Source organism: Thamnophis elegans, chromosome 7 (genome assembly GCF_009769535.1).
Source record: "Thamnophis elegans isolate rThaEle1 chromosome 7, rThaEle1.pri, whole genome shotgun sequence".
NCBI classification, from domain to species: Eukaryota; Metazoa; Chordata; class Lepidosauria; order Squamata; family Colubridae; genus Thamnophis; species Thamnophis elegans.
Genome location: NC_045547.1, coordinates 54,594,315 through 54,610,482, shown reverse-complemented (window position 1 = coordinate 54,610,482; position 16,168 = coordinate 54,594,315). Strand labels below are relative to the sequence as shown.

General features: G+C 45.5%; 1 protein-coding gene across 3 annotated transcripts in view; it reads right to left on the bottom strand.

The window, feature by feature from the left end:
- The window catches only part of YAF2 (YY1 associated factor 2), a 70,589-nt gene that overhangs the window by 48,197 nt on the left and 6,224 nt on the right, over positions 1-16,168 (bottom strand). Inside the window, exons 1-2 of one of the 3 annotated variants that reach the window (XM_032220793.1) lie at positions 6,476-6,553; positions 4,820-4,888 (exon numbers count right to left, since the gene is read on the bottom strand). The exons of the other annotated variants lie outside the window; for them this stretch is intronic. Coding sequence (XP_032076684.1) covers positions 4,820-4,860 — 41 coding nt within the window. The 5' untranslated portion in view covers positions 4,861-4,888; positions 6,476-6,553. Of the gene's footprint in view, positions 1-4,819; positions 4,889-6,475; positions 6,554-16,168 lie in introns of those variants that run through there. 3 annotated transcript variants of the gene reach the window in all.

The following is a 16,168-nucleotide window of genomic DNA, read 5'->3' as shown; positions in this document are numbered from 1 at the left end:
TACTTAAAATGTTTTATTAATTTTCAACAGGATAACTCGGTTGATCTTTTACCTTTTGCAGAAGTGGCCTTCAATAACACTGTGCACTCAAGTACTGGGTTCACCTCTTTTAGAGTAGCAACAGGCCAGAATTTCAACCCCATGCCTGAACTACCCACAGAAGAACCCACCATCCCCTCACTAAAAGAATGGATAGACAACCTATGAAATACATGGCCAGTAGTTAGATTAACGTTACAGGAAGCTAGAGAGGCTTTTAAAACTCAAGCTGACAAGAAAAGAGTAGACCCCAAACCTTTCCATGTTGGAGATAGAGTATACTTATTTACAAAATTCCTGAAGTCATTGCAGCCATCAAAGAAATTAGGCCAAATTTCATGGGACCTTTCCCAAGCACCAGAATTATCAACCCAGTAACAGTAGAATTACTCCTTCCAAGACCCTCAGACAAGTCCATCCAGTGTTTCACATTAGTTTACTCAAACGAGAAGAAATCTCACAACTCAGACCTGCACCTACACCTCCTGTTACTATCATGATAGAAGGTGAACAACATTTTGAAATTAAGGAAATCCTGGACTGGAGGAACCACAGGGGATAAACCCAATACTTAGTTGCTTGGAAGCATTTACCTTCATCCCAAAATGAATGGGTAGTGAAACACCATGTTAGGGCCCCTGCCCTATTGAAAAAATTTCACTCCCAATACCCTGACAAACCTTGTTAAAATACTATGATGCAATTTCTTTTCCTATCTTTTCACAGGTTCTTTTTCTAAAGAACGGCAGCATGTCAGATTCCTAAAAGTGATACTGCCATTCAATTGGGAGGAGGGGAGCCTCGGAGTTAAATCACTAGCTGTACCTGTAACAACTGAGATTTACAACTTTTACAACTGGTTTCCTGTCACCAGAAGACTGGAGGTCCCAACACCTCTGGAGGGATGTTTATGATGGCCATGTGGGATATCTTACTTTAATGTCTAACTAGAGATAGCCATGGGAATGTGTGTTTTATTCGACTCTCAGGGCAGAAGAGTTAAGGAAACATCTTCACACTTGTGTATTGGTCAGAATCTGCATTCTGACAAAGGGGAGGGGTCATTATCAGTTTAATCTCACTTGCATTGCCTAAAGGGTTTCAAATGCTGCTTTGCCTCTAATGGTTTCCATCCTGCTTAATTAAAGGTTCCTTTTGAAATAATCTGTTTCAAGGGCCTAACTTTCTTAAATTAGGAGAGGAGCCATTACAGTTATTTAATGCTTCTTCAGTTACCACATTTTCTCTGGAATATAATTCAGAGTAGTGCTGCACCCAGCGTGCCATCTGCTGTGCTCGGTCCTGGATAACCTCTCCTGTAGCAGATTTCAGAGGGGCAGATTTCTTCTGTGTTGACCTAAGGCCTGCTTGATGCCATTATACATCCCCTTGATGTTGCCTGTGTCAATTGCTATCTGGATCTGAGAGCAAAGCGACAGCCAATAAACTCCACTTTGCCCTGATTGCGAGTCTTGCTGATGGGCCTTCTGAGTTGCAATGACCCTGCAGCTTTAAGCACAGGCAGCATGCAAATTAGGAGCGTGCCGCAGTTGCAATCTCTGACCTAGTAGTATGGTGCAAAGCTGCTGCACACCAGGAAACTTAACCACCATTCTGGCCTAGCAGTGCTTAAAGCTGCAGGGTCACTGCAACTCCCCCACCCACTTATCTCTCCACCTGATCTAAGCCCTTTTGGCTGACCTGCACAGTGTTACTCAGCACTGGCAGCACTGGGGCTGGGGCTGAAGTCCAGGGCCTTCAACTCTCAGCCAGCTGCCAACACCCCATTGTCTACTTCAGCCCAAGGAGTGCTGCTACCACTGAGAAATGCCATCTCAAGCCCTATACCACGGCTAATCACATCAGCACCCTTGTAAAAAGCCCCAGTTTCCCTGCCACTCTGTGCTTCACAGGTTCTGCCATGCCCTGCTGACCTGTGCTACTTCACACAATTTTCCTAGTCACACATCCCATTCCCTCACCAAGCTGTGATCCATTTTTGTAATCATTCAGAAACCTTCTAGTCTTTCCCAACTCTTGCAAAAATGAAATGTGCAGTTTGAAGAATGGCAGGAGCCTCCTTCTTGCAGTACTTCAAAAAAATGTTAAAGGTTCTTAATACAATACAGTATGAAGAAATTAATTGATTTAAAATTGCTGCTAAATATACAAAAATAGTATCCCCTGACTACTGTGTTAGTGAGACCCTGCCTTGAATAGATGTATCCTGGCTGCAGAACTTTACCAGTGTTCTGGAAATAATTTGACCAAATTTGCACGGGGCTTAAAACACATCCTGGTAATTTTAATACATTCAAATACTTTTTCCAACTTACAAACTACTGCTGTCTGTTCTACAATTCTTCACTAATGGTCTATCATTTTATTTTATGTATGTGCATACATGCATGGGTGCGCGCACATGCACACACAACACACAGCATTTGAGATTTTTCAGACTATTAATAGAAATATATTTTATAAAGTTTTTTGTTTTTTCATTTTCATAACATATAATCATATGTATACTATTACATAGACAATATCATATTGTAATATTAAATATTTACACCAATTCTTCTTACCATCAACTCCCAAAAACAATTATTGGCTCTTCTGCTCGCCATACATCATATGTGTACCTTATCCATCACTTTCTTCTCCCTCTCTTCTTCCCCTCCCTACCTCCTTTCTTCCCTCTGTCATCCTTCCCTTCTCTACTTCCCCTTCCTATCTCCTTCTCCTCTCTCTCCTTTCCACTCCTCATTTCTCTCCTCCTCTCCCCCCCCCCCCCTGCTCTCTCTCCGATCCCTTTTTTCTTCCCTTACCTCTCTCCTCTAATTCCCACTCTTCATCTCATTTTCTTGGTGTATTTCAGTTTTGGGCAAGCTCCATTTTATGTTGATGGTATTTAGAATTGCTTTTCAATATACATATTTAATTTTAACATGTATTCTCTCCTCTTTTAAAAAAATACTACAAAAAAGTATACATATATTGTCATTACGCTTTTAACCCACCCCCACTCCCCCAGTCTAATTTTGGCCGAGATTTAGACCTGGTTACAATTTCCAGCTATTTTCATCACTATCTTTATATAATTATACATCCTTACATGCTCTCAGTTAGTGATTCTGTCTTTAAATCTCAATAGTTTCCCACTGTAGGTATATTTCATGTTCCCTCTCCATTTTTCCATATCTTGGATTAGATTACCCTTAATTGGCTATAAATGGCAATCCTCGCTGGTCAATGTTCATTTCAATTCCCTTAATCTATTATATAGAATAACAAGCGGTAAACATCTCACTTTATTCATCATCTTAAAAGTTCTATATATGTCCATGTTTCATATATTTTAACCCATGGTTAGTTGTCCTTCACTATTAATAGAAATATTAATAGTAATATTTCGGATTCATGGAAGAGTGGCAATGTCATTTAACAATTCTTCTGATTATCACTAAAAAAGGAGAATGAGAAAAAATCTGTAATGCCCAAGTTAAAAAAAATATTTTATTTACTTATCTAGTTTATGTAGCCATACATCTCACCAAAAGTGAATCTAGGTAGTGTAGAACACAGTTTAAACAGTGAATAAATCCTTAAAACTATTTATTATTATTATTTAAAAAGTTTAAAAGCTATTAAAAAAACAAATAACAATTGAGAGATTAAAATAATAATAAAACCATCTCACAAATTCACTCATTCCTTAGGAGCCTTGCTGGCATAACCAGATCTTAAGGGAGTATTGGAAGCTCAGCAGCGATGAGGCAAATTTCACATCAAGGGGGAGAAGATCTCACAATGTGTCACTGCTGCAAAAAATGCCCACTAGCCAAGGGAACTTGGAACATGTCCTCTCTGCTGTATCTGATGGGATGAAATCTAGAAAAGGATTATAATCAATGTAGCTAGCAAATCACAGGTATAGTGTTCTACCAGAAACACGCATAACTGCTTACGTCATAATAATTTTGCACTATCTGAAGTTTTCAAGTACCTTTCAAGGACAGCCTCATGTAGACTATATTGCAGTAGCACAACTGGGAGGTGACTAGGCATGAGTGATTCCTGAATATGGCCCCTCACCCTCAGAAAAGGTGCAATTCGCATGCAATATGTTGTGCAAACACCCTCTTAGTGAAGACCACCACCTGTTCATTGACCAGGAGTTCTGAGTCCAGGAGGACCCATACTGTACACAGAATTTTGAGACACTGCAACCCCATCCAGCACTAAAGATGGTATAGTCCCAAAACCAGGTGTCTTTAAAATGGAAAGCCACTCACTCTTGTCTGAGTTCAGTTAAAGCTTGTTCTTCCCCATCTCAACTCTCACAGCCTGAAGACACTGGGATAAAATGTCCACAACATTGCTTAACTAGCCAGGAATGGAGATGTACAATTTGGGTATCTCAGGATATTGATGATACCTTGTTCGAGTATGAATATTCATAGATTGGAAGAAACATAGCAACAGGGTCAGCCAATGGGCGCTGTTTGAAAACTGAAACAGTATTTGCTGGAGACAGCTAGGAGTCTGGGTGTGGCTTAGCTCTGTAGAGCTGAGTCTGTGCAAAAGCTACAAACTAGTCTGAACTGAAACTGGAAACTGTTCTCTCCTCTGCCTGTCTACTACATTGGAAGAACCAGCCATTGGTATTATATATGATTTCTGTGTTATTATGTATATAAAGAGAAGTTAATGAATCCTACTGCATTAGTGACCTATATGTGCTTTCTGGATTTGATTGCTGCAATAAACTCTGACATACCTCACCCCATGTTGATGGATGAGCTCATCCAGCAGTCTCATGGAAACAGTAAACAGGGAATACCAACCCCTGTGGAATAGGAACAGAAGACAAGATCTTTCTTTCCAATCACCAACAGGAGACAATCAAAGAAAAAGGAGGTGGACCTGTGCCACCTGCCCCAAGTCCTCTGAGTTTTTCAGTAGTTGACGGTACTGAAAACTGCCAAGAGGTCAAATAAGGCAAAGATGGATGCACTTTCATCATCTCACCCATGCCAGAGATCATCCAAAAGCAAATTTGTTTCATCCAAGTTCCTTTGAAGCTGTGTGCAACCCTCTCAATCACCTTCCCCCAGAAGGGAAGGCTGTATACTGGATGGAAATTGTCCAATCCATGAGGTTCAACAATGACTTGAGGAGAGGGCATATCAAGGCCTCCTTAAGAGGTAAAGAACACACACACACACACACACACACACACACACACACACACACGCCCAAGCATTCACCACCGCTCGAGCTTGCTTGCATGACACTGTCCGGGCTGGTTTCATAAGTCATGGATCAGGGGAATAAGTGGCCAAGGTCAGTCCTAATCCATTCAAATTATTTCCAGATAATCAAGCAAGATACTACCTTCAGCATGTCTCCAGACCTGCAACAAGGCCAATATCCAACTATAAGTGGATTCACATGATTTTATCTGACATATGCTAACTAAATTTCTCCACACATCCCTACAAAAGGTTCCGTGGATACTCGTTCACCCAGGGCTACAAGATGGCAATAGTAGTACAAGCAGTACTCTTAAAAGCACTTAAAAGTACTGGCACTTGCTATCCTTACCACCATTAATAGCACTCTAAGCCATCTTTGATCAAGTTTGTCCCCAGTTATTTGCTAGTGGACTTCTAAGATGTCTCCTTTCTCACTTCCATTTTTCTTAATTCCTCTGCAAATCACAGGAAGAGATGAAATCCATGAGAAACAAAAGAGAGAATTCGCAGAAGTGCAGTCCAATTCAATGCCTCAGCTGCCAATTATTCCAAGAGGCAACCAAGGCTTCATATGGACTGTGCAGACCAGCAGGAACAATCCTAACCAATCTTTGAAATCTCTCTGGACCCTTCAGTCAGCAGGGATGGACAATCTAATGGGATCTGTCTCCCTGCAATGGCCAGCAGTGCCAAAGAACTGAGTAATCAAGGTATGATCTAATCATGAAAAGGGGCACACTAAAGCTACTCCAACTAAATATCACATAGCCACTAATTTGACAAGAACACCAGAACCAGTGTGTGAGAGACCACTGTCCCATGTCAGGGTCTTGATAACACTGGTCTATAAAATTTGGGAAATTATCGACCTCCGAGATAAAATGTATGTCAGCGTTCCGAGTAATGCATCCATGAAATCAGAACTCCAAGGCAGGTAGATTCCTCAAAGGACATGTTTATTGGATACATCATATCGGCACAGCCAGTGAAAACCAACTCTGAAAGTTCTTACGGTTTTCACCCAATCAAGAGTAAAACTTCCCCACCCCCCAGTGTCATCAGTCACATTGTCCAATGAATATAGCTGGCAGACTCTTCTCCTCCTTCACCAGCCACCTGTTATGATGACCTTGGTTCTTTATTTTGACTGTAAGCGGGGCTATTTACTTCCCCCTCACCTTCCTCTCTCAGGCTTTGTGGCAACTGTGAGTCAGCACAAGATGGCTTCAGTCAGGTTTGCTTCAGAATTGACAGTCGGACCTCCCCCCTTTAATTGGAATTTCCTGAAAAATTCAAATGGAAAGAAATTAGTTTTCCAATCACCCACCTCTCCCTTCCCCTGGAGGTGCCTTTGGCTTTTGAGGGTATTTATTTTGAAATTGCTAAGTTCAATGTATCTGCTCTTATAGCCCAACTCTCCACCCAAGTGGCTTCGGACAATGGGTACACTTCCATTGCATAGTCTGGAGTCTAGGATTCATTTTATCTCGTAATGTGTTTATTCCTGTACTATGATTGGCTTTGGGGCTGCCCAATATAATGGCCTCAGCTGAGACCTGATTGCTGGCTTTAACAAGCTGCTATAGAAGACTGGATGCAAGCAGGGAAGATTCAACTCCACCATGACAGGATTAATAATCTTCACAATGGGGAAGAGACCTATGAATTTGGGTCCTAACTTTTTGCAGGGTAGTTTTAGTCTTAAATACTTGGTGGAGACGTAAACCTTGCTCCCTATTCGGAGGGAAGACCTATGTTTGTCGGGTTTTGCAGCGTCCTGAAAGGCTTGTTTTACATTCTCCCATGCTGTCCTCAGTGACTCCATCCACTAATTTAAGGTCATGGAGCAGGATGACTCTTTAGGGAGTTCCGGCATAGGAATGAACTCCATGCCACTGGTGATTTGGAAAGGGGTTTAGTCTTGTGCTGCTGTGCACTGCATTGTTGTGTACTACCTTAGCAAATGATAGGAGGTCTGCCCAGTTAGTTTGTTGATAATTAACATAGCATTTTAAGTACTGTTCTACCATTGCATTCACCATTCTGTTAGAGCTCAGCTGGAATGCAGAGCTAAGCCCCTGGGAGGAGCCCATGGTCCTTATAAACTCCCTTCAAAATTTGGCTGTAAATTGGACCCCTGGTCGGAGATAATTCTCTTGGGAACTCCATACAGCCTATAAATGTGCTTTACAAATAGTTTGGCTAGCTTGTGGGCTGACGGTAGACTGGAGCAAGCTACAAAGTGGAATTTCTTAGAGAAAAGGTCAATCACTGTCCAGATGACTGTATTTCCCCCACTCTCAGGAAGGTCTACTATAAAATTGGTAGCTATTTCTTACCACAGCTGGGAAGGGTCAGCTATTTGTTGGAGCAGTCCTGGGGACTTCCCTTCATTGTGGCACATGTAGCGCAGCTTTTAACATAGTCCTCAATGTCCCCTTTCATCTTTGGCCACCAAAATTGCCCCCCCTCCTCCTGACCAAGTGCAGGATTTTCAGGAAGCTGAAGTGGCCTGCCTGCTTGGCATCATGGCTTCTTTGCAGTACTTGGAGAAGCAGGTTGTTGGGGACATACAGTTTAGAGCCCTTTCAGGCCAGTCTGTCTCTGAGGTTTAGTAACTCCTCGCTGTCCCAGGACCGAGGATCAGTGGGTAGCTCTATTTTTAACTGTTGAGTCAACTCCCCCCCCTCAGTTTTCCACCTTTGGGCTTGCTGCCTGCTGATAGCTTGTTAGGCTTGCTGGGGGGGAGGTATCATAGCATGGACCATCTTCTCATGCTTGTTGTATTGTGACACTTGCGATAAAACATCGGCTAAAAGCCGTCGGCCCCAGGATATTTTTTAAAGTGAAATTGAATCAGTTGAAGTACTGTGCCCATCAGACCCACTTTGATGAGAGCTTCTGTGAGGTCCTAAGTACCTCCAGGTTTTTATGGTCCATCTATACTTCAAACGGCTCTTAGCTCCCCTCAAGGAAGTGGTGCCAGGTCAGCAGAGCCCAGCAGACCGCTTATGCTTTTTCCTACACTGACTACCTCCCTTCAGTCTCTGTTAGTTTTCTGGAGGTGTATGCACATGGTTGCAGGTTCCCCTTCAAATTTTCCCAGTGCCTGCCCAACTCACCCTCAATGGTTTGGTGAGGAGCAGGTGGGGCTCCCCTACCAGCGATCCATCAATTTGTTCAAATCTTATGGGTTGAGTCAGGGTCCTCACCGATTCCCAGCTTCAGAACAGTTTTAAGCCGATTAGGCAGTGGGTGCACCTGAGTCTATTATGGCCTCTACATCCCACTCGGCTTTGGATTTATGTTTTTCGAGGGGGTGGCAAAGGGGTGGATGCCTTCACTTATCATCAGGTTGTCCTCACCCTCACTGTCATAGGGCACCAACTGCCATATGTCCCCAGTCGGTGTTCTCTTCCCTTCACTTAGGGGGAGGAGATCTGGACAGCCTGACAGATGAATTTCCCCCTCTCTCTTGGTTTCTGGGGGGGGGGGGGTTCTTCACCTTGACAGACTTTGGTGAATTCATCCTGGGTTGGGGAATGGGAGCGAGGCACTCAGCAGCCCAATGGACTTGCTGGCTGCAGCAAAAGCATTTGATGGGCAGTCCTGAAGCTCTGCTGGAGGAGTCTTTGACTTGACTGGGGGCTGATCGTATCTCCCAGCTGTTGCTTTTCTGGTTGGGTGTTTGGTCCCTGTGCCTGTGCCACTTGCATTGTTTGAGGTCGAGGTCCGTTACTACTGCCATCTGGTACCACTCGTGGATCTGATGAGGGACCCCTCGGTAAAAACAGGCATTCAGCAGCTCACAGTCCAGGCACTCTTTAAAGTGGACAAGTAGCCTCTCCAGCTGCTGCTGCAGTTTTCCAGCTACTCGTCAGAACTCTCAGACATATTCTTTGGCGAGTAGGCCCCTCAGCTTTAGTTTGTAGATCTTGGCTTCAGCTTGCAGGCCTGAGTCATCCTCAAACCTAGACCTCAACTCTTGAAGGAAGATGTCGATGTTCCCCAGTTCTGGCGCATCCTTATCATAGAGCTTGGTCACCCATTCAGCTGCCTCCCTTCTCCAGGTTCGCTGTCAAAGCACAGATCATCACCCAGTCACTCAGGTGGTCTGCCATGTGGTCATCTAGGTGAACCCACTGAAAGTGATTTTCATAGCAGGATGTGCAACTGGGTGAGGAGGAAGAGATTGAGGTGGAATCAAAGCCAGAGGCTGAGAGCCCAGCCAGCCCCAGGGTAGTATGCCCAGGGGGAGCCTTGCCAACCTGGAGGATTGGCCATGGGGCCGGGTGAGCTTGCTACTGGAGCTGGATTGCAATGGGGAAGGAATGTCAGGACAGTTCTGCTCAGGATCTGGCTGGATTGTTTGAGTATACCCGCCTGTCCCATCCTCTCGATGCTCATCCGGTCAAACCTCTCCTGCAGGGTCTCCACTGCTGGCCTGGTGAGCTATCACGTATCTCCATTCTCTGGGCTTGTCTAGTTCGGGAGGCCTTCCCTCTCTCCAATGGAGTGACAAATTGGCAGACTCCCACATAGATGTCAGTGGGAATTCCACCCCATATCTCTGAATTGGCATCTGAGGTTCTCCTTGGTGGCTGTAATCTCTGCTCGGACTTTGGGACAGGTCCCTGCAGGAGAGGACAACCTCTGTCAGCATCGCTGCAGTTTGCAGGGCCTCCATAGAGGTCTGCAGGCACTCTGGGGGGGGGGGGGGGGAGGGTTGCATCACCGCCTCCTTTTACTTCTTTCTCCATATCTGCAGTCTTCCTTGTCTTCTCTGCTCCCCTCAAGGGATCGGATAAGCAGCCCAATCTCCAACCAGAGCCCCATCCCATGGAGAGTAGCTTTGATTGGAGCAGAGAGTTAGGAGAGTTGGTTTAATGTCAGCATTCTGAATAATGCACCTATGGAAATCAAAACTCTTCCCCACCCCCCGTTTCCATTTAATAGTGTGTCATCTGGGTACTTTATCTTCTCCCTACTTTCTTTTCTAGCTTGCTTTCTCTAGCCAATCATAAAATCTTCCCCACGTCTTGAAGTACTCCGATTCCTCTTTAGCCTTTATTTTCATTGTCAACCTATCCATCTCTGCACAATCAAATATCTTTTTTAATATGTCTTTGTCTGTTGGTAGCTTATTTAATTTCCAATTTTGGACAAATACAATTCTCACTGCTGTAGTTACATATATAATCAAATAAATATCCTTTTTCTTGAATTTCTCTGGGATAATACCTAGTAAAAATATCTCTGGTCTAAATTCTATTTCTTGTTGTAACATTTTCTTTAACCATACTCTTATTTTAGTCCAATATTTCCTTGCTTCTGCACATGAACACCACATATGACAGTATGAACCTATTGCTTGTTGACATTTCCAACATTTCACTGACTTGTCTTTAAACATCTTCGCTAGTTTTCCAAGTGACATATGCCATCTGTAAAACATTTTGTATATGTTTTAGCTTCAGGTGTAGCTGTTGACATGGTTAATTTATACTTCCTTTTCCATAGTTGTTGCCACTTTTCTAGTTCAATCGTATGGCCAAAATTCTTTGCCCAAGTTAACATTGTATCTTTAACTACTACTTCTTCTAGCATAGTTCTTAATAGGTAGCTATATAGTTCCTTGATTATTCTTTCTTCCGTTCCAATAAGTATCTTATCCAACTCTGAACTTCCTAAGTTAAAACCATACTCCCTTTTATCTTTTTCATATCTTGATTATATTTGTAATTGTGAAAACCATCTATATCAATCCCTTGCTTTCCTAATTCTTGTTTTTGTTTTAGTTTCCCCCTTTGTGTTAAGATATCTTTGTCATGCACGCATGCGCACTGAGGGAGGTCGCACATTGTATTATGGGTGCGGCACACCCACGCATGACCCCCCTGCACTTCCCTCACTTATGGCATGCGAGCCAAAAAAGATTCGCCATCGCTGGCATAGAGTGAAACACCGAGAGCTTTTGATTTGCTTTCTAACATCCTTAAGCAGTTCTCAAAATCTAGCACTTCCTTTCTTCTATTTATCGGCTATTCAAGGCACAAAACTCAAAACCGGAAACCAGAGTCCAAGCCTGTCCGAATCTGAGCGATTTTATCCTGAAGATAACAAATTCTTCAGCCCTATCCTGCAAGGGGGTCTTTCCCAGTTCCTTGGTTGAGTAAGGAGCAGGTCACCCTAAACAGGGTGGCTGGGCAGTTATCTGTGGATGCGATAAGAGCGGAAAAATGTTGCCGTTTTGCCGCTTATATCTCCACTAAGTAGGATTTAATATGAATTATTATTAGTGTTCGATCAGATTCGGACCGGCTGGCCCTCCAACCACTCTCTAGGCATCTTTTATGGCGTTTCATCTCCCGGTGCTCCTTGGTAAACCAGGGAGCTACCCAGGATCAACACCGGGTCAGAGGCCGCAAAGGCACAACGTGGACCAAGGCCCCAGTGGCCACCCTATCCCAGGCTTCCACTAGGGCTTCGGTCGAGCTGTGAGCAAGCGATTCAGGAAAAGTCCCAAGCTCCATCAGGAACCTTTCAGGGTCCATCAGGCGCCTGGGGCGGAACCATCGAGTTGGTTCTGCCTCCCTGCGGCGAAGGGTAGCAGTATGGAAGTCAAGCCTGATGATCAGACTATGACAAGGGTAGGATAGAAATATCCCCTACATCTAGATCACTCATCCACTGTCCAGAGCCGAAAATCAGGTCGAGCGTGTGTTCCCTGCTATGGGTGGGGTCTTGAATTAACTGAGTTAGGTCCATAGCTGTCATGGAAGCCATGAACTCCCAAGCTGACTCGGATGTCTTGCCAATGGAAGGCAGTTTGAAATCCCCCAAGATCATAAGCCTGGGGAAATCAACGGCCAATCCAGCTAACACATCCAGCAGCTCTGGCAGGGCCGATGAAACGTAGCAGGGAGACAGGTACATAACAAAAAGGCCCACCTGAACTCCAAGGCCCCATTTCACAAAAAGGGACTCACACCCACCTATCTGAGGCACAGTGACCTCCTGAGGTCCCAGACTTTCCCTAATAACCACTGCCACCCCCCTCCCCGCCCCTGCCCTGGGCTCTCGGCTGGTGAAATGCCCGGAAGCCTGGTGGGAATAATTCACTAAGGGGAACACTCCCCTCATGGCCCAACCAGGTCTCCGTAATGCATGCCAGGTCCACTCTACCCTCTTGTATGAGGTTGTAAATGAGGGGAGCCTTATGTACCACACCCAGGGGTGTGAGAAGGGTGATGAGGGTCGGAACGCGCGATCACTCTTAAACAGCAAACCCGCATCCCCCAAACATAATTTGGCCCTCGGCCCCCACCATATCTGCCTCTCCCATAAACAGTACAGATGGTGAACCCCTGGCTTAATATCTCCCCCGGAATCCCAACCCTTCCCAGCACTCCCGACCCGCGCCCATTAGTTAACTCTGGCCTGTGCCCTGGCAGACTCCCCCCCAAGCCTGTCTGAGCCATCCGAATCAACCCCCATGCACCCTCCCTTAAAAACCCCTGTATAAAACTGCTAAGAAGTCTCTTCTTCGCATGCCACATCTCGGGATCCCAAGATCCATCATTAAGGAAGCATCTTGATAGGCAAGAAGGCCATCCCCGGGAAAGGGGGAGTTCCCGAAAGGAATAAAGTTCTGTCGCAGTATAACATAGAGGAGAGTGTGGCATCAACCAAACGGGGTGACATCACGGGGAGATGGAATGAGGAGATGACATATCCACCGCGGGGGGGGGGGGGGGGCCGACAGTGTTCAAGGGGGTAGCGGGAAGCTTATGTTCATCATAACAATGGTCGGTGTTAAGGACAATATGTAAGAGTAATGGCTAGATGTCAAAATTGCAGCAGATGATGAATTGCGAGGTGGTGAAGCGGCCCGTAGTGGCGGTGATGAGGACAGAGGTGGCAGCAGCAGCTGCTCCAACTTCAACAACTCCAGCAGCTAAGCTCTGTCCACGTCAGCTGCACTCATGTCCATCGCCAGGGCTGCACTCCGTTGACCCAGTCCATATTGTCACAAGAGTAGGGGCAAAATGACACAGTACGGTGGCCCAGGCAACGGCAGTGATACTGGAGGGGGCCACAATGAAGGAAACCCCCCCACTCCAATCGCGCCTATGCCAACTACTGAAGCCATCTTCTGCTGGCATCAATATCCATGCCAGCTGCCTCAGCCACTCCCTGCTGATCCAATTTATCATGTCCATAAGCAAGGAGGAGGGGGGAACAATCAGCATAACACCACGGTGTGGGGAGCGGCAGCTGCAAAGATCCCAAGCCCAGCGTCGCCGACCACACCCACGCCAGCTGCAGAGACCCAGGCCGGGCCTCTGGTAGGGCAGGAGCCATTGCAGGTGTCGAGAATGAAGGCGTGCCCTAGGTACTATTGACAGGCATGAAATCATCTTGCTGAGGAGTTGTGACAGCTGCACGATCGATGCCTGCGATGCCTGCAGTACCTGCAACACCTGGCTTCTGATGCTTGCCAACCGCTCTGGAGATAGGGAGACCTGGCAACTGGTGGTGTCGATGATGGCACCTAGGTGCTACAGCCTGGTGGTCGGATGCAGATGACTCTTTGTTGATGGAGAACCCGTGATATTGGAGGGTTTGCAGTGTGTGCTGCAGAGCTTGCACCACTTGTTGCCGTGACGATGACTGAATGAGGAAGTCATCCAGGTAGCAATGCAGGCGGACCGGGTGAGATCTCAGCTAGGATCTTTGTAAAGGTCCGAGGTCCAAGGACAGGCCGAATGGCAGAGCCCTGTACTGGTAGTGGCGGCCTGCATAAAAGAATCTCAGGAACCTGCAGTGAGGTTTGCAAATGGGGATGTGGAGGTAGGCCTCCTTGAGATGTATGGATGTTAAGAGATCTCTCGGCCTGATACAAGCCAGAATTGACTGAAGGGACTGCATCTTGAACCTCCGGTATGCTATATGATGGTTTAGCTTTTTTAGATCGAGGGTCCCCCCCTCCACCCCCCCTGGAATTCTTTGGGACAAGGAAGAGTATTGAATAAAACCCTTTCCTGACCGGGTGGAACCAGTTCTATGGAGTTTATGTCTCTGAGGTGAAGGATCTCCTGTTCCATGAGAGTCCTCCTGACCGGACAGGAGGGGGTTGGACACCGAACGAAGTGTCGGGGAGGAGGGGAATGAACTCTAATGTTACACCTATGCGTATCATCTGAAGGATCCACAGGTCTGACGGGAAGTAACTGCTCCCATTGGTCGTGGAACAGCTGGAGACGCCCTCGTATGGGAGTTGTCCGCTGATGGTAACTTATAACATCTGAAGGGTCTGGACCCTCCGCGATAGGGACGTTTAGAGAAAGACAGTTGACGGTTTCTGTCATGAAAGGGCTGATGGTAGCAGCGTTCAGGGTGGCATTGGCAATGTACTCTGTTGCTGCGATAATTTTGTTAACATCCTGCCTTAATTTGGTATTCCCAGCCAGGAGCTTGGCGAGGAGCTGTCTCAGCCAGAGTAGCGCCACCCTGGACAGAAAGGACACAGAAGCGGAAGTTTTAATGGCCCAAGCCTGATGAGTCTTGTGTCAGGCGTTCTCGGCCCTTTTGTCTTCCGCTTTGAGCCCTTCTAACAGTTCAGGGGGGAGCACTGAATTGGAAGTGAGAGCCGCCAAAGGCGCATCCACGGAAGGCAATTTCAGTAAATCTTCTACACTTGGATCAACCGTGTACAATTTCTTGTCATTACCACTAGGGGTAGCAAGGGTACCTGGCTGCGCCCACTGGTTTTGCACCACGTTAAGAAACAATCTTGGAACTGGCACAATTTCCTGAGTAGGTTCTGGCTCCTCAAAAGAGTCCCTGAGGTCCTCCAGTGCAGGAGCAGCTGGAGCCGGGGTGCTAGTACCCAAGCAGGTCGAGGCTTTAGCCTTGTTCAAAATAGTCTTGTAATGAGTATACTTGAACAAGCCAGAAAAGGCTGGCTAGTCGGGAACAGCAGCCTCATCCCCAGAGTTTTTAATCATTTTTTCCAGTATCTTCCCAGTTATTGATGTTAGGCTGATTGGTTTGTAACTTCCTATGTCTGTCTCCCCCCCCCTTTTTTTTTTGAAGATTGGAACCATATCACTTCTTTTCCAATCTTCTGGTAGTTCCCCAGTGTTCCAAATTTTTCAAAGACATGGTACAATGTTTCTGAGATAATATCTGCATGTGAAGACTGATGCAAAGAATGAGTTGAGCAGCTCTGCTTTCTCTTTGCCTGTTACTTCCTTGCCATCTTCACTTTTTAGTGGACTTGACTTTTTTCTTATTTATATATTGAAACTTTTAAAATTATATTTAACTTTTTTTCAAGCCTTTGTTCATTCTGAGCCATTCCTTTTCTGACTTCATTTTTGCAGATTCGGGCTATCTGCTGATATTCTGCCTTAGTTATATGTTATATTTGTTTTACTTATCCTTTTTGTCTTTGAATTTATCAGAGAGATCTTTGTGCAACTATGCTGGTTTTTTTCTTGGATTTATTGTTTTTCTTTTTCAGTGGTATTAACAGATTAATAGAGTTGGAAGGGGCCTTGTAGGTCATCTAGTCCAACCCCTTCCCAAGCAGACCCTACACCATTTCTGACAGATGGCAGTCAAGTCTCTTCTTGGGGCTTCGCTTGTTTGTGTGGCCCAGTTGCTGGCATGCCGCATACCATTGCCCATCCATAAACCAAGGACTCCTGCCCTAGACAGTGGACAGTGCATTTATTGGATCAGATCTTTTTTATACAACATTAGCAATAATAGTACAAATAGTAAGGTGGCGCAGTGGTTAAATGCAGCACTGCAGGCTACTGCTAGATCAGCAGGTCAGCGGTTCAAATCTCACCGGCTCAGGG